A 22,734-nucleotide genomic window follows, 5' to 3' on the forward strand; every position below is an offset into this window, starting at 1 on the left:
ATTGGAGATCATCTTGTTTGCTACTTGTGTTGAGCTAATCTATCCTTTAATGCTGGTGTACCTTGTTGTAAAGCTGCTGCATTTCAGCAGTAGTTCAAGTGATCCTGATGTCTAAGTTGGCTCAAGTATCCCTAAAGCCTAATTGAGATAAAAGCTATTATATGGCTGAGGGATTGTTGTCCTTGTGGGAGACTGCAGCATTGAGTTATGTAATGAAATGCACAGAGGTTGGACACTCTGAGGCATTTTGTTTCCATCATGTTCTCGCTCTCAGTTTCTGTAATTGCTGCTGATAACAAATGTGACTGTGAACTCTCAGTTCTGTTAGAAGTCAGTAAGCTCACAGGCTCATCACCTTCTTCTCAGGTGTGGCATTGCACTGGCCCTTAACAAGCTCTCAGAGCATCTGGACAGTTCTCAGGTGAAGCCCCTCTTTCAGTTCTTTGTGCCAGATGCTCTGAATGATCGCAGTCCTGAGGTCAGGAAGTGCATGTTGGATGCAGCTCTTTCAACACTCAACACTCACGGCAAAGTAAGTCTGAATGTTTCTGTCTCTGTCAGGGGAAAAAAAATGTAATGGATTTGTAGATACTGCGTTGAAGCCCATAGATTTGAAAAAAAAAAAAAATTCTTAGAGGTTGCTGTTACTTGTAACAGCTGAAAACTTTCATTTAGGAATTTTTGTGTTCAGAGTTGTTCTGTTAGTGTCTAGAGTTGACTAAGTGTGGTTCATCCCTGTCATTGCTATAAAACGTAATATCTCTGGATCAATTGGAGTTAAAATAGTATAAAAGTATTAAAAGTATGATCAGACCATAGATCTTTTAATCCTGTGAAGATGAGAATTCCTTTTCAGGCTTCATGTAAAGCAAGACATGAAACCTTGATGATTGTTTGCTTAATTAAACTTAAAACATTCAGGAGCTGAGGACCATCCTTCTCCCTGCCAGCTCTTCCCCAGCGGTGTCAGATGGGGAAGGTGTGCAGGGTGTGAATTGCTCAGCTTCTAATTTCCTCATATGTGCCAGTCACCTCTGAACATATGTCTGTATTCTTTAGTTTAGCCCACGACAATTGGGGTATTTTCATATTATTCATTCTTTCATTATGTTTCTTAGAAAAACAATGTGAAGTTTGATGTTTCTGCTCTCCTTTGGCAAATGGGGCAAGCAGAGGAGCGGGCATTGATGTTCAGGCCTGGAAGCTTGTGTTGCTTCTGGCAGAACATCATGCTGGCAGGCTTGGGGATTCTAATTTTGAACTAATTTCTCTCTAGCAGGAAATATTTGTTGCCTGTCGGGATGGTACAAGGTTTTATGTGATGTGACACATGAAATGAACTGTAAATACAGTGTGATTGTTCAGTTGTTGGCTCAGAGAAGAACAAACAAGTCCACTGAGCATAACAAATCTCATTCTGAGTGGACTCTAGTGGCAAGTTCTGTGGTTTTGTTTTTCAGGACAATGTTAACTCTCTCTTGCCAGTGTTTGAAGAATTCCTGAAAAATGCTCCTAATGATGCCAGTTATGATGCTGTCAGGCAAAGCGTGGTCATTCTGATGGGGTCACTGGCAAAACATCTGGACAAGAGTGACCCTAAAGTGAAACCAATTGTTGGCAAACTGATAGCAGCCTTGTCCACCCCTTCTCAGCAGGTAGGTGCCTTTGGGATGAGTTGTCATGTTCCACACAGAGGCAGGTTAACACCAGGATACTGTTAGGGATGGCAGACAGATTAAAAATGGTGACAGAAAGGTTTCACTTGGGGTGCATTCTAAGGGGAATTTATGTTGGTAATGACTGTTTTGTGATCTGGTGGCTGGTGGATTGTTTTCTAGGTTCAAGAGTCAGTGGCAAGCTGTTTACCACCTCTAGTGCCTGCAATTAAGGAAGATGCAGGAGGAATGATTCAGAAGCTGATGCAGCTGCTGTTGGAGTCTGATAAGTATGCTGAGCGCAAAGGTGCAGCCTATGGTCTGGCAGGCCTGGTGAAAGGCCTGGGCATTCTCTCTCTCAAGCAGCAGGAGATGATGACCACGCTGACCGATGCTATCCAGGACAAGAAGAACTTCCGCCGGCGGGAGGGTAAGGGACAGGAGCTTTTCCATCCACATACTCATGATTTCTCTTGTACCTACTACCACTGTGGTCAGGTGAAGTTCCTGCACCCCTGTGTTTGGTTTAGCTACATCTATTTTACTAAAGTTTGCCAAGAAAGAAATGGGAAGTATCTCTTGTGAGGCTGTTGGTTGTGTATAGTGTCCCAAAATTGCTCGGTTCACATTGTGGTGGAAGAATTTCTAGTGCTAAACGATACGGATGTGCCCCCCTTCTCCTGTTTCCAAAGGCAGGTGATGCTGGGGGAGAGCTCCTTTTCTGAGGCCACAAATCCCTACTACAGTACAAGCCATAAGGGCAAGAAAGCAAGAGACTTTCAGCTGTGAGATTTCAGTGCTTTTGGAACAATATTTGGCAAATTGTATCTTCTTTTCCCATGCTCCTTAAAAGAAGACATCCTCTGACTGTCCTTTTTGGGTTTTTAGGGGCTCTGTTTGCCTTTGAGATGCTCTGCAGCATGCTTGGGAAGCTGTTTGAGCCCTATGTGGTTCATGTGCTGCCTCACCTGCTGCTTTGTTTTGGAGATGGGAACCAGTACGTGAGAGAGGTAAGGTGCTTTAAATTTCTGCTATCACAAAGTGTTAGAAAACCCAGATGGCATGGATGTGGATGTGAATCCTGTTTGTAACAAGGCAAATAGAGAAGGTGACCTATCCCTTGAGATAGCACTAATAACAATTTGATCTTCTTAGTAACTGAAAGCATCTGATTTCATTGGCCATTAACTGGGAGCTACTTAGCCAGCTGCATCACTGCACTGAGACACTATTTACATGAAGGCTTTGTTCCCAGAGAGTCTCAGAGGAAGGAAAACAGTGTTGTGTCACAGTTTGTAAGTGTTCTCTTCTCCTTGGAGGCTGCAGATGACTGTGCCAAAGCTGTAATGAGCAATCTGAGTACTCATGGAGTGAAGCTGGTTTTGCCATCGCTTCTTGCGGCACTAGAAGAGGAATCTTGGAGAACTAAAGCTGGTATGGACTGATATGCACCTGACATGACTGAGAGTGACCCACAGTTCCCTTTGCTGTCATCTGCCTTGTGTATTCCTTCATCCCTGCACGTGGCCATGATGGTTTATTGTCTTATAAGGGACTGTGGAACTTCTCCAGCTTCTTACAGCTGAGGTCCCTGACACATTTGAGTAACCCATTTCCTTCCTGGCATATTCAAAGGGACAGTTTGTATCCCATCTCTATAGTTGTCCTTCAGAACCTGAAATTTTCTTAACATATTCCTTCTCCCTTGTACAAAAGAAAAGTATTTTTTGGTGTCTTTAGGTGCCATAGAGTGACTTAATGCATTCCAGCCTTTCTTTGTGCTCTCTGACTGGTAGATTTGAGTTGGAAGTAAATATGATCATCATCTCATATCAGTTCTTAATACTGTGTTTTGTCTTTTCTTTTGTCTTTTTTTTCTTGCCGTTGTTTCTTCACAGGCTCAGTGGAATTGCTGGGGGCTATGGCATACTGTGCTCCCAAACAACTCTCCTCCTGTTTACCCAACATCGTGCCCAAACTCACTGAAGTGCTGACAGATTCCCATGTGAAGGTGCAGAATGCAGGGCAGCAGGCTCTAAGGCAGATTGGGTCTGTCATCAGAAATCCAGAGATCCTGGGTAAGACCTGTCTGTGCATCTCTAATGTCCTGATGTGACTGTGGTTTATAATAGCAAGGTTTAGGTTCATGGTATTTAGGATTAAATGCAAATTTGTATAGAAATGAAACTAGTCCTACAGAAGTAAAACATCAAAGCTTAACAGCAACTGTCTGCTTCCAGGGTTTTTAAATATTCCTGTCCATTTTTTCATCTGATGTTAATAGAGTTTCTCTTGTCCTTGTGCTGCTTGTTGCCTACAACATCCCATGAGAGCACACCAGCTCATCCTGACACGTTTTTGGTTTATGTACAAATAAAGTCTTTTCTCTCCTTTTTAAAAACATTCAGCAATTGCTCCAGTTCTGTTGGATGCTCTTACTGACCCCTCCAGGAAGACTCAGAAGTGTTTGCAGACTCTACTGGACACCAAATTTGTCCATTTCATTGATGCACCATCCTTAGCCCTGATCATGCCAATTGTTCAGAGAGCTTTCCAGGATCGTTCCACAGACACCAGGAAAATGGCTGCCCAGATCATTGGGAACATGTACTCCCTGACTGACCAGAAGGTACAGTGCTAAAATAGCCCTCTAACTGTGTTCTAATTGATCACTGTGACAAGCACTAGAGACAATTTATTTTGCTTGGAGATTTTGCTGTTAAGATAGAAAATACTATCATCCGTGCAGCTTCTTAATTAAATGTATGTAAATGAGCAGATGACTATAAGGATAGTGACAGTTCTCAGGTCCTTGAGACTGTCAGCTTTGATTGTCTAGTTATTACCAGTTTATCCCTGCAAAAAGGTCTTGTAATTTTTACCATATAAGAAATGCCTTAAGAAACAAACAAGTGAAACACAGATCAGCTGCTGACAAATGGATCCAGGGTTTGTTTGAAAAGTATTTGTAGGACCTGACTGTAGGCTAAAGATCTGTGTTTAATTCTTGTGCTGATAATCTCTACATTTAAACCTTGTGTAAACGTTAAAGAGTGTTGGATTTTCCTAAGACACAAACTGCTGGGTTGTGAATGAGCATTAAAAAGGTTTTGAGTGATCTGCACAGAACTGGTGTTTCTTGGACTTGCAGAATAACTCACTATGCTTGTCTGCAGTATTGTGAGAGCAGCTAATTAAACTCTCAGGATGTTAAGGATGTTTACTGATTATAAGGAGTGAATGTCCTTTACATGAAGGTAACTGTGTTTTCTCTCATTTTGAATCTGGTTCTGAGTTTTTGGGCTCTTTGTTTTAGGATCTGGCTCCGTACCTACCCAGTGTGACCCCTGGACTGAAGGCCTCTCTGTTGGATCCTGTACCTGAAGTAAGTCTTTGTACAAACAGTTTGTCTTTCAGTGCATTAGGTTAAACATTGTCCTAATCAGTCTGGCACATCTGTAGCACCTTTGACTGGACATTTTGCAGATCTCTGTTTCTCTTGTCTGTTAGGTGCGCACAGTGTCTGCAAAGGCCCTGGGGGCCATGGTGAAGGGTATGGGAGAGTCGTGCTTTGAGGATTTGTTGCCGTGGCTGATGGAGACACTGACATATGAGCAGAGCTCAGTGGATCGCTCTGGTGCTGCTCAAGGTGGGGACAGCCCTGTGTGAGCACTGAGCCCAGGTCTTCTCATATTAAATCAGATTAGCTGCTTGTTTTTTTTTTTTTGTGCATCAGCTCTGTTCCCTGCTTTTTTCCCAGGTCTGGCTGAGGTTATGGCTGGTTTGGGGGTAGAAAAACTGGAGAAACTTATGCCAGAGATTGTAGCAACTGCCAGTAAAGTGGATATTGCTCCACATGTACGAGATGGTTATATAATGATGTTCAACTACCTGCCAATTACCTTTGGAGACAAGTTCACTCCCTATGTTGGTCCCATCATTCCTTGTATCCTTAAGGTATGTAGCAAAACTGAAGAATTTTATTTATCAGAGAATAAAAATAAGCCTCCAGAATATATTAAGTAAAATTTTCAATAATTGTGGGATGTCCAGAGACTTGTCCAGCTTGGCTGGACTACTAGAAAAAAAGGGAATTATAAATTATTTCTCCTAAGTTATTTGTTGCTGTCATTTACTTGTGGTCACTAGTAATTTTTTGAAGTCGTCTTTGTGCATCACAACTCCATGGTTCATTCGGTTTTCATGGCAGAGATAGAAAACATTGGTTTGTTTTCCTCCTGTTGCTTTTGTGTACTGTGCTGAAAGGCTGAGTTTTCAGAGCCCCTTTTGTGCCTGTGTGCAGGCCCTGGCAGACGAGAACGAGTTTGTGCGGGACACGGCGCTGCGCGCGGGGCAGCGAATCATCAGCATGTACGCCGAGACTGCCATTGCTCTGCTCCTGCCACAGCTCGAGGATGGGCTCTTTGATGACTTGTGGAGGATAAGGTAAGGCAGAACCAGCTCAGCCACAAATGTTTCCCTTCCATGCTTGAAAAACTGGTGTGATTTAGGCTCTGTGTTGCTCCTTGAAAAAATGCAGAGACCTCCTGTGAAGCAAAAACAAGTGTCTCTTTTTGCTTGTTGATTTGATTAGGATGCCTTACAGCCCTTGAGTCTGCAAAGCCCTGCCAGGCTGGATCAGGTTTCCTACTACCTGCAGAGCATTCATGCTGCATTATTAATTCTGGCAATGACTCTGAAATGCACTTCCAAGGCAGTTGATGTGGCAATATTTAGCCCTTGTGTACTGTTTTTCATTTCTCCAAATGCTGAGCAAGTTATTGTTCTCCTGTGTATGAAGATGCGCAGTGGAGCACTCACAGCCAATAGCAGTTACTTAAAAATTAGCTGCACGAAATGATTTGTGCCAGCTGAGTGCTGCTAAGTACTCTTGCCCCAGCTGAATGTCGTTTGGGTTAGACAGATGCAGGCAATGTCTTGTTCCTTTTTAGAGTAAAGGTTATTCTTGGATTCATTGTTTTGATTTGAAAATTATCTCAGCCCTTCCAGTTTGGAATTCACTCCTTCCCTTTCTCTTTATTATGCCGCTTTCGGTCATGTCAGCAGACTGATGTAACACATCAGTCCATGCAGCATTTCAGTGCAGACCCAGCTGTGCTTCACATTTGGCTCCAGCCTGTAGCTGACATCCTGTCAGAATTGGACAGGTACTGCCTGAGCACCCTGTTTGTAACACTTGACTTGCTCCTGTTGCCAGGTTTAGCTCAGTTCAGCTCCTTGGAGATCTTCTATTCCACATCTCAGGAGTCACTGGAAAAATGACAACAGAAACTGCCTCAGAGGATGACAACTTTGGAACAGCCCAGTCAAACAAGGTAAAGCCGTTCTTGCCTGTTGTGCCTTTATTTTTTTCAAATTCTCCTATTTTGAATCAGCACGGACAGCCTGCTGGAAAGACATACTGAATAATCATGTATTCTGTTCTTTTTGTAAATGTTAGGGACAGATAATACAACTCTGTGCTATTTCTTTCCAGGCTATCATTAATGCTCTGGGAGTGGAGAGGAGGAACAGGGTGCTGGCAGGGCTGTACATGGGCCGCTCGGACACGCAGCTGGTGGTGCGCCAGGCCTCGTTACATGTCTGGAAAATCGTTGTCTCAAACACTCCTCGCACGCTGCGGGAAATCCTGCCAACACTCTTTGGGCTTCTGCTGAAATTCCTGGCCAGTACTTGTGCAGATAAACGAACGGTGAGGAATTAAGTTGTGCCTTCCTGATCCTGCAGGTGACTGTAGAAAATAACTCCTGAGGAACACGAGATAATTCTTCTCTATAAGTAACTCCAAAGCTGTCTTCAATTTAACTGAGCATGAGCAGGTCTGAGTTCTCTGCGGAAGGCAACTGTGATTGTTGATGACAGTAAAACTATTTTTCAATGGTTATTTCTAATACTGTTTCCATTCTTATGCTCTGTCTGCACTATGAACAGTAGCATATGGTCAAAAGTGAACATTTGCTCACAGTTCACCTTCTAAAGTTTTATAAAAAAGGAAAATAATTAATACATTTTTGGGGACAGGTTGCAGCACGGACATTAGGAGACCTTGTCCGAAAGTTAGGGGAGAAGATCCTTCCTGAAATCATTCCTATCCTGGAAGATGGACTGAGATCAGACAAGAGTGATGAGAGGCAAGGAGTCTGCATTGGTTTGAGCGAGATCATGAAATCAACCAGCAGGGATGCGGTGAGTCACACGTGCTAGGTGAAATTCCCATTTTTCCCAGGTATTGATGTTATGGTGCAGGTATTGTACTTGAGACAGAAAAATACAGCTAGTGTTCTGTGATCTGAAGTCAGGGCTTGTAACTAACAGAGAGCTGCTGCTCAGGCAAATTGTATGAATTTGTATCAGTCGATAAATTAAATATTGCCTTTTATGAGATACAATACTAGAAATCTTCCACTAGGTAGCCTTAGAGCACTGCAGCTATTTGTGCTGATGGATCCTGCTTTTCTTCCAATATTATTCCAAGCAAACTGCAGTTTAGTTTCAGTTGTGCAAATTCTGAATTCTTCACTACATTACTGAGCATCTGTTGTGCTTCTGATGTTGTGTAATTTTATCTCTTCATCCACAGGTGCTGCTTTTCTCTGAGTCCCTGGTTCCTACGGTGAGAAAAGCACTGTGTGACCCTCTGGAAGAAGTTCGAGAGGCTGCAGCCAAAACATTTGAACAGCTGCACTCAACAATTGGCCATCAGGCTCTTGAAGACATCCTGCCCTTCTTGCTGAAGCAGCTGGTAAGCATTGCTCAGCATTAGTCAACAGCCTGATTAATGATGTTGTGGGACAAGTTTTGAATAATTAACTTAAAGGAGCAGGAGGATTGTAGTGGCAGACCTACCAGGGAATAGCAGCAGTATTTTGTCTCCTCCTGGAGTCATCCTAGCCAGTGGTAGGGAAGATGTTGTGGCTTAAGTCTAGGCCTAAGAATTGCTACACCTGGCTCTGTGATGGATTTGCCACTGTCACCCAATGAAGTTGCTTGGCCACCATGCCTGAAATGGAAAATCTTTCTGATGTGACGGAAGAGCTTATTTTGGGTTTTTTAAGGTACTATGAAAATATGAGAACATTTTTAATAGAAGGACTTAGTTTTGTTTTTATGGTCACATGGCAAATTGTCCTTTGAAACAGGGTTTAGCTTGGTGTGTCACAGATCATTTCTCAAGTTTGTCTCTTTCTCTTTCCCTGTAGGATAATGAAGAGACAGCTGACTTTGCTGTGGATGGTCTTAAACAAGTCATGGCTGTCAAGAGCCGTGTGGTGCTGCCTTACTTGGTGCCAAAGGTACAATGGGAAACAAATCTTAAACTTGATATCTCTGCTGTTTCCTCTGCTTGCTGCCGGTTTTCTTTGGACCAATAAAGCAAAAGGGAGAGCATAGTCTGAAATTTTCTTCTGATTTTGTCTCAAAACATTGTTATTTGGCTTGTGATGCATAAATATTTCATGTTGTAGAGAAAGTGAGACTCCTTCTGAAAAAACCTTCTGCTTGTCTCAATTTTTGGTGTTATTTTTTATTTTTGTAGCTGACTACCCCCCCAGTGAACACGCGGGTGCTGGCTTTCCTCTCCTCAGTGGCAGGGGACGCTCTGACACGGCATTTGAGTGTCATCCTGCCTGCCATGATGTCTGCACTCAAAGAGAAGCTGGGCACCAGTGAAGAGCAATTGGCAAGTAGCACAGCTCAGCTCTTTGTTGTGACAGGTTGCCTGAAGATAGTGCACCAGGTTTACTTCCCATCCCAGAATCTGTGTTCTCTAGATTCACAGATTGCATGTTTAATTTCAGTCCATTAGCTTCTCCAGGATGAGTCTTTTTGCCTGGTGGCATATTGTGAGTCAAAAAACGTATGCTTTCCAAATCTATTTGTATCCATTTAAAAGTCTCCTTGGTCTGCTATAAGGTACAATTCTCAGTTTGCTTATTCCTGGAGAGCTGCCAGAAAGTATAGTTAACTTTGTATTTATTCTTGGTGTAGAAGACTGAGAGATTAAAGGGCTACAGGGAGGAAATCTCCTATTTTGCATGCTGCACTCCACACGTACTACTTTCCAAAACATCTGGTGTTTGGACTCCAGAGAACATCCTGGAGTTGTGACTGTGGACAGACATTTTCATAATCAGTTGGTGAATTAGGAATGAGTGACAGAGTCCTGTTGTCTTTCTGCTGTGGATACCCATTAGATCAGCTTCTAGCCCCAGTCTGCCTGGAGATCTCTAATGTACCCACAGACGTGCTTGTAATTAGGGCTGTGACACACAGCATTAAACTATCTAAATCAGAAGAATGTTATCTGACACGACTCACAGTCTCTCATGGGTGAGTAAGATGGGGGAGACTGAGCTACTCTAATTTTTGTAAATTAGCCCTCCTGCAGCTGCTGGAGCAATCAGTTCAGCAGAGTTTGGTCACTTGTTAAATTTTAAGAATACCTGTGTCTGCACCAAGACTGAGTCAAGCCTTTAATGGTGATGTGGCCAGCTCTTTAATGAGAAACAATTAGCAAGGGGGTTGTGTTGTAGTATTTATCTAGAGACAATGCTGGGGATAACATGGAGAAACCTGGGGCTAAATTTGACCTTGTTCTGTTTGAGAGCTAATGTGAAGTTAATTTGGACTCTTCAGGAGATGGCAAACTGCCAGTCTGTGATCCTGTCTGTGGAAGATGATGTTGGACAAAGAATTATAACTGAAGATTTGCTGGAAGCTACCCGCAGCCCTGAGCTGGGCATGAGACAGGCAGCAGCTGTCATGCTGAATATCTACTGCTCCAAGACAAAAGCAGACTACACTGGGCATCTCAGGAGCTTGGTTTCAGGCTTGATTCGCCTGTTTAATGACACCAACCCCATAGTTCTGAATGAAAGCTGGGATGCACTTAATTCCATCACCAAGGTGAGAGGCAGCTTAAAAAGGTTACAGGAGTAATGCCTGGCCTGAGAAGACTTGACAAAAGATATCTGGATGCCATGTTGCCTGATCTTTGTTTTACCCCTCTCTCCTGCAGAAATTAGATGCTGGGAACCAGCTTGCTCTCATTGAGGACCTGCACAGGGATATCCGGATTGTAGGGAATGAGGCCAAGGGCGAGCATGTGCCAGGATTCTGTATTCCTAAGAAGGTAAAGGAACGGAATGAGTGTGGATTCATCACAGCCACAGTATCCCACCTTTGGGGAGAGCTGATTTATATTATAGCTGTTAAAAGCAGTGACTATTTAGGCGTTCCAAACCTGTATATTGGAGGACTTTTTATAGGTTAGAGCTCTTGATTAACCCTACAGAAGACCCCTCTTGCAATGAGGTCTCTGACAGTTCTGTTATGCACGTAAGTTATGGTTGCTGGCTGCTTTTTGTGGGGGAGTAACACTGGACTTCTGTGCCAAATTTCTTTGGTTTAAAAATTCCTTGAGCCGCCACCACTTTTCTCATAGCAACTGGCTTAGTAAGGCGGAGAGGCATGAAATCAAACCAAATAAAAGTAGCTCTGTCAATGTGGAATCAGGCAGCTGAAGGTCAACAGGAAATTGAGAGAAACTCTCCAAGTTTGTGCATCTGGTGTATAATAGCAGCAAAAATGAGATACATATTTCTTGCATCTTAGCTTCTAAGCTTTCTTATCTGATTTTGGTGACAGGGAGTGACTTCCATACTTGTGGTGCTGCGGGAAGGTGTTTTAACTGGTAATCCAGAACAGAAGGAGGAGGCAGCAAAGGCCTTAGGGCTGGTTATAAAGCTGACTTCTGCTGAAGCTCTCAAACCATCTGTGGTGAGCATCACTGGGCCACTCATTCGAATCTTGGGAGATCGGTTCAGCTGGAATGTCAAGGTGGCTCTGCTTGAAACATTAAGCCTTCTTTTAGCTAAGGTAAGATTCAAAGTATTGGACTGTGGTTTGTGAACATTTTCCATGGCACCATTCAGAAATGTTGCTGTTCATGTAAATACAGCTGGGATGCCTGCTGCTGTGGATTTGATATGTAGGATATGCAATTTGATATGTAGGATATGCAATCCACTGTAACTGGATTGCATTCTTCCAGCAGCTTCTGGCCTACAAAAAAAGCCCCCAGTGCTGAAACACTGGGCTTTTTAGAAATACTGATAAATGCTGATCCCACTTTCAAGTGATTAAAACCCACCATGAAATTAATCTCTCCTGTATCCACCATTTTAATGTATTGTTAAGTGCAAAGATCTTATGTATCTTTGAATAGAGCTGAGCTTTTATTCAGTGCTCTGAGCACAAAATGCTCTGAGTACATGATAGTGTAAAATTTCTCAGTGCTACCTTTGTATTTCAGTGTGAAGAAAAGATAATTAGATTGGAAAAGGTCAAAGGTTTTGTGGTAAATTGTTTTTTCATGTCTTTCCTATTTTAGTAGCACATTAGATTTAACGAGAGTTCTCTGATAACAAACTGCTGTAGAAGAGGTTTTCAGGCTTTGATCTCTAGCTGCTATTTAATACTTGACTGCACCACTTTCCCTTCTTCCACTCTGGAATAGGTTGAGATTGCTCTGAAACCGTTTTTGCCCCAGTTGCAAACAACGTTCACCAAAGCTCTGCAAGACTCAAACCGCGCTGTTCGCCTTAAAGCTGCCGATGCTCTTGGGAAGCTCATTGTCATCCATGTCAAAGTGGATCCTCTCTTCACGGAGCTCCTGAATGGAATTCGTTCCAGTGATGACTCTGCCATCAGGTAAGCTGCAGCTGACAGCTCAGACCTTCCTGCTTACTGAGGATGAAAGAAAGAGTTGGGATGAATGAACAAAACCCCCCCATTAGAGTAAGATGCATGTATTAATGAAAGCAGTGGACTGTAAACCAGGAATGGGGGTGATGGGGCCTTCCTGTGTCAGAAGGTGAGCTGTGAGAATATTTAGGAGAAAGAGTGCTTGGAGTCTGCCCAAGCAGACCTGCATATCCCCAAGCAGCCCCTTCCAGATAAAAGGCAGTATTGACTGTCAGTCTGACCTGAAGTAAAGCAGCTGTTGTATCCTACGGGCACAGATGCCTAAGATATGAACTTCCTGACATGATAATCTCTTTAATGTTTGAACAGTCAGAAAATATCTGTGTTGTGTTAGACAGAAACATGGAAGTACTGTCTAGGATGGAGTCTCCAGCAGTGCAGAGAGGGGATCACTCTTCCAAACTTTAAGGCATTTCAGTGTAATTGCTGTGCAGGGAACTACAGGTATCCAGAGCAAAACTTCTCTTGGAGGGTGGGGGAGAGGCAGTGTCTGACTGTAGAGTGTGATCTCTTCCAGGGATACAATGCTGCAAGCACTGCGGTTTGTCACACGAGGAGCTGGTGCTAAAGTGGATGCTGCAATTAGGAAGAATATTAGCACAGTGCTGCTGGGCATGCTGGGACACGATGAGGTACTGCTTCTGCAAGCTGCAGAGGTCCCCTGCTGCAGACAGTCTTGTTCTTACATTTAAAATCTGAACTTTCTAAAAGAATTACTATCTAAAATAACTTCTGGGAAAATTACTAATGATGTAGTCACAGTGAAGAATTGGAGATTCCTGACCAGTCCCTGGTAACTCTGAAAAGCCTGCAGTTTAATGTTTCCTTGGCAACTGCATATGTGGGTTTGACCTGCAGCTCCTCACTAACAGGTTTCAGGTAGCTCTGCAGTCTGGATTTGCTTTTTATCTTGGAGAAAGCCTGCAGTGCCTTCACTATGTGCACAGATGTGTTTGTAGCCTCTTAGGTGAGGTTTATCATTCCGTGTGAGAAATTTTGCAGATAGTGATAGATTTTTCTCCAATGAGAAGAAGCTCTCCAAGTTTAATATAGGGTTTTCTGTATATAGCAGATAGCAATGGTAACATAAGGGAGATTAAATTAATCATCTAATAATTTATTTTTATGTCAGTCTCTGCAACAGACATGAAACTGTTGACATGCTAGAAATAGAAATAAATCTGGGGGAGAAGTGGACAATAATGGGGTGGTCACATAAGGAAGCCAAAATAGCAAAAGCCTGGAAGTGTTAAGTGAAGAGTAGTAAGAGTTTATCACAGAGACCAGCTCATACTGAGATGGCTAGAAATAACACTTTCAGTAAGTGAATCTAAAGTAAGCTCTTGTGAACTCATCTTTTGAAACACTGAATTTCATCTTTATGACTTTTCCATTTAACAAATCAGAACTTAGATAAAATCTGTAATTCTTCATTCTCTGCTGGCTTTTTTGACCTTAGATTTGGTTTTAAGTTCCGTTATGTACAAGAAACAATGTGAACTGAAAGAAATCCTCAGGGAGTATGAGTGAAATACTATTATTTATTTATTTTTTCCTCTTTATTTCCTGTCATTTCTGACACTTTTCTTGCTGCCTGTCTCTGGGGTGTGTTGAGCTCAAGCCATGTTCTCTGTTCTCCTGTCCCCTGTCAGGATGCCACCCGCATGGCCTCGGCCGGCTGCCTGGCAGAGCTGTGCGCCTTTCTGTCCGACGACGAGCTCAACACTGTTCTCTACCAGCACTTACTGGGTAGGTGAAGCTGTTTACAGGACTGGAACAGATGCTGAAAGCAGGGAAGATTCCTTCTCAGCCATTGATTCAGGCTAACTTTGTGGCTGAATTTCTGCTCCGTATTTTCTTGTGCTTTTTTTTGCTCATGACTTAATTTGTGCACTCTGGTACACAGGGAGCACAGGTAACTGGTTGTCAGTTGGGGTTGCCCAGACTTTTTTTCTGGATTTGTTACATGATGACTTGATAAAAGTACTGTCATGGCTGAGTGATTGCTGTTGTCAACACAAGGACAGTTGGACATGACAGGATGTTCAGGCAGGGTGGACAGGAGGGCCATCCCACATTTTGGGAGAGCACTGTGGTCTTAGGTTGGCTGATGTTAATTGCAGGCCACATCTGATAGCTTCACATGCTTCTGGAGAATTAACTAATTTGCCTCCAAGTTAGAAAAAACCGTGTGTTTCATAGGACCCCAGTGTTTGACAGTGTTATGGATTACTCTCCCCCGTGGGCTTAAAGAGGCAGTCTGTTGGCTGGTCAAATTATAGATGATTTTTACAAATTTATTAGAGGGTCAAAGCTTGTCTAAATTTGAACCATCAGAAGTATCTGAGTTGAACAAGAGAGTCACTTGTTTGTGTCTGCCTCCCTGCCTGCCCAGGTGGTGTCCCTGCCTGCCTGGAAAAGGTGTTGCATTTTAGCTCTGTCTGTCTGTCTTTTTGGGAGAAATGGAGGAAGCAGGGCATTGCTCTAGATGCTGCTCATTATTTCATTTTACGGCAGTGAATTGACAAACTGCCAAAAGCCTCTCAGATGAAGAGGAGTAGATGGCAGGAGTGTGGCATTGTTCTGTTCTTTGCTCTGCAGCAGATGTCTCTGGCATTGACTGGATGGTGAGGCACGGCCGGAGCCTGGCTCTCTCCGTGGCTGTGAACGTGGCTCCTGGCAAGCTGTGTTCCCCAAAATACTACAGCAGTGTCCAGGAGATGATCATCAGCAATGCCACGGCCGACAGGGTGAGTGAGTCCTGCCCCACAGGGGGAGTGCTGTTACAAGCTCTTGTTGGGAACAGTTTTGAAAGGTGTGTGAACATGTTCCTGTGTTACCAACCAGGACAAAAACCCCCAAGTGCCATCTGAAGGTTCTCCCTTGGCTAGATGCAGTTTTCCTGGTGAAATTACACAACTGTTCTGGTTCTTTGAGTTCTGATCTCTTGGGAGATGAAGATTATTTAATCTTTAACTGCAGAGTAGCTTTCATTTGGAGTAAATTACACTCCTGTTTCCCTAGAGAGTTCTCATTCACAGACCAAGTTTGAAAGAAGTGGAAATTACTCATTTTAGGAGTGTTGAATGAGCCTCTGGTGTTAAATGAGTAGTTTGGAGTAGGAATTTTGTGAACTTAGTGGGGTCTGCTGCCTTATTTCTTTTGGCTCATGGTTGCACTGGAATTTTTTCATTGTATTACCCAATACCATTAACCCAATGTTTTTCGATGCTGCTGTTCTTTTGAAAGATGGGTTTAGCCTTCTACAGAAGCTGACAGACCATGAGTTTGGTTTTAAAGGCTGTTGTTGAACTGGGCTGTAGTAATACCAATTCTTGTCTTTATGTTGAAGATCCCCATTGCAGTTAGTGGCATCAGAGGGATGGGCTTTCTCATGAAATACCACATGGAAGAGGGAGGCAACCTGCCTCCCAAACTTTCCAGCCTCTTTATTAAGGTAAGAGTTTTCATGTTAGCTACCTGCTGGTGTTCTTGTGTGATCTGAATCTCTGTTTGACCTAACTCATGGGTGGGTCTGTCAAGTCCCTGAAAATCTAGAAATTTCTTTTTGAGGCAGAGTGTAGATAGAATCACTGTATCATCCTGCTTTGAAGCTGTGAATGCAACACTGCCATCCCTGCTCTAACATGGAAATTTGCTTTTGAGCCTTCTGTGCTGAATCTCAAGTCTGAGTCTTATAAATGCATTTTTCCTTTATAGTAGCAAACAGCTGGCAGAGAGGTAGAGAAGAGTGTGAGGAAGCTGTCAGGTTTTTAAGATTGCTAAAGGTCAAACAGCCTTTGCTAGAAATGTATCAAATACCAAAACTCATCTGACCTGAGAACATTGAAGTTAACATATTTTTTTTCAGTTCATTTTGATTTAAATATTTTTCTTCAAAATTCCTTTACTGGTTGGTTGTTTCTTTTGGTGTGTGGCTGGGGTTTTTTGGTTTCTTCAGTTGTCTGCCCTCCCCAAACCCCACCATACACTTGAGTATCCCTCTTGGTAGACAAGGATAGATAGAGAGGGGTGATAATGCAGCATGTTACATTTTCAGGTTTTACATTTCATTTACATTTTCAATTTACTTGAAAAACTACCAAACATACCAAGTTGACATGATACAGGCCAACATTCTTCAAAGCAGACTTTTTGTTTCAAGTCCAACTTTTCTATGTTAATATCATAGTACTGTGTTAAAATATAAAATATCACACTTGCCACAAAACCTTTATCACCATATTAATAATGCACCTGACATTCAGACATTAGCTTTCATATTTTAAAAGGATTAAGGTTAAAATACAGAACTCTCATTCTTTGAATTTTGAAATCCACTGTTAAAATGCACCCAGTATTCCAACCAGAGACTGGCTTGGCTGTTGCTGCTGAGTGAGTGTGTTGTAGGGGTGCTGACACTATCAGCTTTTCTGCGCTTAGTGGTCATTATCATTTCCTGAGACAGTTGAGATGAACATGTGATACTGTCATCGACTACATATTTAGAAATTTTCTCTTGAAAAGTTGTCACGTTTTCAAGGTATGACCGTCTCTTACACAATTTAGTTGGACTTAATTAGTGGCATGTGTGTATCTTGTGTACCTGTGAGTTGAAAACTGTTTGCTTTTCTTAGCACAGTTTTAAATACTTAAATTAGGAAAAAAAATTAATAACTGCTTTAAATATATGTTCTTGGATATATCTGAATGTAAGTGTATCTTTGTCTCCTTCAGTGTCTTCAGAACTCATCCAGTGACATAAAGTTAGTTGCAGAAAAGATGATTTGGTGGGCAAATAAAAGCCATCTTCCCCCACTGGATACTCAGACAATTAAACCAATTCTCAAAGCACTTCTGGACAACACAAAAGACAAAAACACCAGTGTAAGAGCCTACAGTGACCAGGCTATTGTCAACCTTCTGAAGATGAGAGCGGGTGAAGAAGTGCTTGAGGTATGAGACATGCAAAAAGACCATAATTGTTGGTAGTAAGGCTGTGTCACCTCATTCTGTATTTGTCTGTGAGGTGCCTGCAGCCTCAGAATGTGCTGGAAGTCTCTTATGAAATAGATGAAGTGGGACATGCTCAATTTTTTTTTAGCTCTTCAGCAGCATTCTCGTGTTAAACTCTGAAGAAATCACCAGCACCTGTTCTGTACAACCTTACAGTGCAGCATTAATAGAATCAAGGCATTTAACATACCCCCTTAAGCCTTGTCTGTGTTGAGTTCCCTGAGCTGGCACTGATAATTCATTGCTTTAGTCACTTGGATGATCACAGTGGTGCTAGGAAGTATTTAGGATAGACCACTTCGTGCATCCATTTCCAGACCTGTTTTTTAAGTCTGACCTGCCTTTGGATAGTTCCCACGTCTGGAATTGTAAAACCAGCTGGAGACTTTTGGGGAGGTTTGAAAGATTTTAGTTGCTGCAGTGCCTAAGGCAGTTACACTCACTCTGATTTTGAATGGTATGTTGTAAGGAGTTGGTAATTGTTGCTGTCTCCCTTCCACAGTCAGTTTCCAAGATTCTGGATGCTGCCAGCCTGGAGCTTCTCAATGAAAGCTGCAGGAGGTCCCTGCGGAAGCTGGCTGGGCAGGCTGACTCTGAGGAACAGATCGATGACACTATCCTGACGTGATAAAGCTCCCGAAGACCAGGAAACACTGAACCAACCGCTGCATCAGCATTTCAACTCCAACACCTATTATAAATGTTTTCATTTTTGAAAATGTTAATTCTGATGGGATTTCATGAAAAGGACTCCCAGAGAGTATTTTAGTATCAAATATACCAGAATAGCCTTAATTAGACCCACACTAGATGAAAATTAAAAATTTGGTCCCCTTTTTGAAACAGATAATGCGCAAGAGACAGACATACTAACCAATACTGGTCAGCTGTGGCCAATTGTGAGATGTGGCTAGAGCACATCAGGCTTAATCTCTGGTGACAACTATTTCCTTTCCAGGGTCTGTGCAAAAACTCCAGCACTGGAGATATTGTTGGTTTTTGCACGCACCCTGGGAGGCAGGAATAGAACTCAGTGAAAGTTCAGTTGTATTGTTTCTGTGTACTGCTAACTTGCTGCTTGTGACGGTTCTGCAGACTGAAAATCCCTGTAAAACGAAGTATTTAAAATAGCCTTAGAAATCACAGATGCGAAAGGGGGATTAAATGCAGTCTGTTTAGAGAAGGAACATTTAATAAAGGCTCTGAATTTGATCCTTCTGATGTAAACTGTTCTTTTTACAAATTCATTTGTCAACAAACTGTGATTTACCTTTCAGACCTGTTTGTTCTAGGGCATACAGTTTGTAGAGTGGACAGTGCTGTGATCTGTGAAAACCTTTTGCAGAACTGAGGCAAGACAGGGTTTAAAGCCAAGGCAGAACTGACAGTTAATGAAATTTGTAAATAATTACTCCTGTTCATTTCCAAAGTATTTTTGACTACAGACAGCTTTTTAGTCACCCAACTCGCAAAAAGTCCTTTGTATTTATGTCTTCAAAGGCTTCACAAAATACTTGGCATTAGGCCTTTTGGTCAATGAGTTGTGCTGCTCCAAGAAAGTTTTATTTTACCTGGCCACATATATCTCTCTTGGAAAAAAAAAAAAAATCAATTTACTAGTGGATTTGATGTCACTTGAAGGAAATGCTGAAAATCCTGTTACAGAATACAAATTTTTAGAAGGCTAAATGAGCTTTACATTTCATGTAGAGCAATAGCTACGTGAGCCTTACCTATTTTATGAAACTCACAGAAGCTGGTTGCACCTGAGAAGACAGAGCCCTAAGATTTGTTATTTCATGTGGGTGGGGTGTGTGTTCGTAATCTTCCTTGCTTGTAACTCTGGATGGCTCAAACCATGATGAGGGGAGAACACACAACACATGAAATTTGAGAGCATGAAGTGGAACCCCATGGGAACACACATTCTGCTAGAAGGGATTTTCTGATTGTTATGGCAGTAGCAGCAAACACAAGAACATTTTTATCATGCTCATGCTTCAAACAGCAAGATACAATAGTGAGCAGGTCTTTGGGAGTGCTGTGGTTTGTTCTGGTCAGAAGTACAAAAATCTGACAAAAGGTTCTTGGTGCTGTGTCAGTTCCCAGCCTGTGGTGTAGCATCCTGACAACAGATTTGCTGTAGGAGTTAGTGGAAGGAACTTGGGAAATCAGCTATTTTACCCTGTACCTAAGATAGCCTCAGCTCCCACTAAACCATTCTTTGCTGACTGCCACACAGTTGTTTATATGGCATTATAGGATGGAGATTCCATAACCTCTCTATGCCATCTATTTTGTTATATGAACTTACCAGACTGTCAGAACTTACCTCATGTCTGAAGAAGAAGTTTTCCTTGCTGCTGCTTGAGTGCATTACTGCTTGTCTGTTCCCACAGACACTAAAAACAGTTCATTTTTGCAGCGACCACATCGTCACTTCAGGGTCCTCACCCCTGGATGAAATAAATTTAGATTTTCTATGTATTTCCTTAGAGATTTCCATGTTTTCTAAACTTACACTGCTGCCCCTCATGTTAGTTTGTTTCATTCTGACTCCTCTTTGCCTCCAGGTGCCCACTGCTGGCCCAGGTCTCCTGGGGAGTTGTTTTGCAAGCCCCATGTAACAAACTCAGTTGTGCACCCCAGCACAAGGTCTGGGTGTTCCTTTGTTGCAACACCACCATGTCGTGGACATGTTTAGTTTGTGATCAGCTGTGAAGCCAAGGTACAAAATGGCTCTTTAGTTAATTATCTCTAATCTTGTATTTATGCTTTGGACGTATTTTTACAAAACTGCAGCATTTCCCAGTTGGTCTGATGGAAACTGTGTTCTATTTCATCACATTTAGCTGCATTCTGAAGGTGGGTTTTAATTCAGATTTTTGCCTTTCGAAATACTTGTGAATCTGAAATCCTCTTAAAACTACATATTTTGCACTGAGTTGGTAATACTCAAGAGTGAAAACTCAGCTAAATACTCTTCAAGATTTGGCACTGGGGCACTGGAATGAGTTTCACCTGTGATGAATTGGCTGTGCTTTGGGATCCCAGGAACAGCAGTTAAACCATGCAATGCAAAAACCTTTGCTCTGAAACACGTACAAAATTTGATGCCACTCAAAACCTACTAAGTAGGCGTCAAAAAGCTCAGTGATTGTACTGGAATCACTCATCCCATCACTGCAGCCAGGAAGGAATGAAAAAGTGCCAAGTTTTGGTGAAGAATGGCTATTTGAGCTCTTGATCAGGGGCACCTTGGCTTACCTATTCTGATTCCAACTGATGCTCCACATAAACATGGGAAAGAAAATTACAGGTAAATGAAGCCTTTTTTATTAACTTGTTCATTTCATCCAGTAAGATATTCTATTATTTTGACAATTTGTATTTTCAACTTAGGTAGCAGCAAGTGGAAAGACTCATTCATCTTCCCAAACAGCACCTGATTTTCTGCACTCAGCTTAGTTGTTCCTGAGAGGGAGGAGTAAAAGGTAGGTGCTCACTTGCATGTGTGAAGAATATAATGATTTTTCAGTCACAGTGAAAGACTCAGTTTGGATTTTGATAGCTACTTTTTTAAAACTATTTATACACTGCAGTATAATATATCAGAGATAAAATACCCGTAATTTTTGCCACAACATGAGATCTGATAAATTGATTGTGCCAACTTGGAGACTAAAGAATTAATTTTTTTCTCATTTCAAATGTCTTAAAAATACCACTTGTCAGTAAAAGATAATTTTTCCCTACAACTGATGGTAATAACATCTTTGAACTGTCAAGCAACTGTCTCTGAGTGACAGCTGAACTGTGTGTATTTCAAGAAGATCAAAAAATAATTTATGAGAGAGGTTTAAGCTTACAAGGTGCTGAAAATTACAGTGGAAGAGAGACAAATGTAAAAGCATAAAATATTCAAATATTTTGATTTTTTTTTGATTAGTCACAGTTCTTACTGTCCATTTTATTTGGTAACATCATGACACTTCATGAGCTTAAAAACAGAAGTAATAGGAGTCACTGTCATTTTGGGTTTGAGCTGGTGGTTTGTGTGCTGGATTCAAGGGATTTCCCTGCAGCTACAGTGTCCTCAGTTACTCTGGTGGTGCTGGATTGCCCTAGTGCTTGTCTGGGGTGAGTGATATACATCTATATCTATCTATCATCTATCAATCTATTTATCTGTCATCTATATCTATATATATGGTGTTTAAAATGCATGAATTGCAGTGAATGTGAGCTGAAGGTCACATGGGTGGATGCCAGGATATGAGGACCTTGACAGGGTGAACTTTTGAAAACTATAATATGTTTTTGAAGGTTAAGATTAAGAAAGGTTTATAATTAAGTGGAACATGACCCACTAGACCAGGCTGCCCCAGTCCCCACCTAGCCTGGCCCTGGACACATCCAGGGGTGGGGCAGCCACAGCTTCTCTGGGCAAACCTGTGCCAGGGCCTCACCGCCCTCACAGGGAACAATTTATTCCTAATACAGTCTCACTTATAATCTCTAACAATCCAAGTTATTTAGTGCTAATATACCTCTTCCCATCTGGATGACAATGCATGTTAGTAACAGGTTTCATTCAATAATTCAAACTTGATCTCAGGAGTTCAAATACCAGTGAGAATGGTTTTTTAAAGAAAAATTAATCAGAGCAAAACCCAGCACTTTTCTTGTGCTATGTCTCCACTTAATAGTGGCAATCACCTAAAAAGTCACCATAGTCTGGCAGAATTTATGTAGTCAGTGTCTGTGCAACTGATAACAAAATCACTGATGACTGGGAGTGCTTTTGAACTGCAGATGTGGGCTGGGGACGGTGCAAGCACAGCTGCTGACGGGCGTGAGGTCAGGGCCCTTCCTGAGCCATACTCGGGCACATCTCTGGATTAAAAACCCCAGGCATTTAATTTCAGACTGGCCTGACTTGCCAGGCCTGTGACACACACCTGGGCACTTCATATCACTGCTGTGGGGATCCTCACCTGCGGCCTGGGCTGCGCTGGGAGCTGTTCCTGTACCTACACAAATCGCTCCTTTGGAGCGGAGCAGGGAGTGCTGCGGCTCCCTCACGCCTCTGACACTGTCCTGGGGGCAGCATCGCTTTCTGCAGCGCCCTCACACGAGCACCTACGGGGATTAAAGGGGAAACACGCGCCCGACGGCGGTCTGTCGGTGGCTCGGCACGGGGGGAGGACAAGGTTCCCGTGGAGGGGCGGCGGACGGCTGCCGCTCCCTCACGCTCACGCTCCCGCCATGGCCGCCG

General features: G+C 42.5%; 1 protein-coding gene across 1 annotated transcript in view; it reads left to right on the top strand.

Moving 5' to 3' along the window:
- The window catches only part of GCN1 (GCN1 activator of EIF2AK4), a 36,734-nt gene extending 18,066 nt beyond the window's left edge, over window positions 1–18,668 (top strand). Inside the window, exons 32-58 of the mRNA XM_041489119.1 lie at window positions 367–532; window positions 1,461–1,655; window positions 1,839–2,085; window positions 2,544–2,665; window positions 2,975–3,089; window positions 3,554–3,733; window positions 4,064–4,284; window positions 4,972–5,040; window positions 5,166–5,304; window positions 5,416–5,612; window positions 5,959–6,101; window positions 6,874–6,991; window positions 7,153–7,368; window positions 7,698–7,862; window positions 8,257–8,418; window positions 8,876–8,968; window positions 9,211–9,354; window positions 10,311–10,580; window positions 10,693–10,806; window positions 11,322–11,552; window positions 12,193–12,386; window positions 12,958–13,072; window positions 14,093–14,189; window positions 15,042–15,190; window positions 15,793–15,897; window positions 17,178–17,396; window positions 17,959–18,668. Of these exons, the coding sequence (XP_041345053.1) occupies window positions 367–532; window positions 1,461–1,655; window positions 1,839–2,085; window positions 2,544–2,665; window positions 2,975–3,089; window positions 3,554–3,733; window positions 4,064–4,284; window positions 4,972–5,040; window positions 5,166–5,304; window positions 5,416–5,612; window positions 5,959–6,101; window positions 6,874–6,991; window positions 7,153–7,368; window positions 7,698–7,862; window positions 8,257–8,418; window positions 8,876–8,968; window positions 9,211–9,354; window positions 10,311–10,580; window positions 10,693–10,806; window positions 11,322–11,552; window positions 12,193–12,386; window positions 12,958–13,072; window positions 14,093–14,189; window positions 15,042–15,190; window positions 15,793–15,897; window positions 17,178–17,396; window positions 17,959–18,084 (4,312 nt within the window). The 3' untranslated portion in view covers window positions 18,085–18,668. The remainder of the gene's footprint in view (window positions 1–366; window positions 533–1,460; window positions 1,656–1,838; window positions 2,086–2,543; window positions 2,666–2,974; window positions 3,090–3,553; window positions 3,734–4,063; window positions 4,285–4,971; window positions 5,041–5,165; window positions 5,305–5,415; window positions 5,613–5,958; window positions 6,102–6,873; window positions 6,992–7,152; window positions 7,369–7,697; window positions 7,863–8,256; window positions 8,419–8,875; window positions 8,969–9,210; window positions 9,355–10,310; window positions 10,581–10,692; window positions 10,807–11,321; window positions 11,553–12,192; window positions 12,387–12,957; window positions 13,073–14,092; window positions 14,190–15,041; window positions 15,191–15,792; window positions 15,898–17,177; window positions 17,397–17,958) is intronic.
- Window positions 18,669–22,734: the final 4,066 nt, after the last annotated feature.

The sequence above is a fragment of the Pyrgilauda ruficollis genome, unplaced genomic scaffold (assembly GCF_017590135.1).
Source record: "Pyrgilauda ruficollis isolate IOZ18807 unplaced genomic scaffold, ASM1759013v1 scaffold9, whole genome shotgun sequence".
NCBI classification, from domain to species: domain Eukaryota; kingdom Metazoa; phylum Chordata; class Aves; order Passeriformes; family Passeridae; genus Pyrgilauda; species Pyrgilauda ruficollis.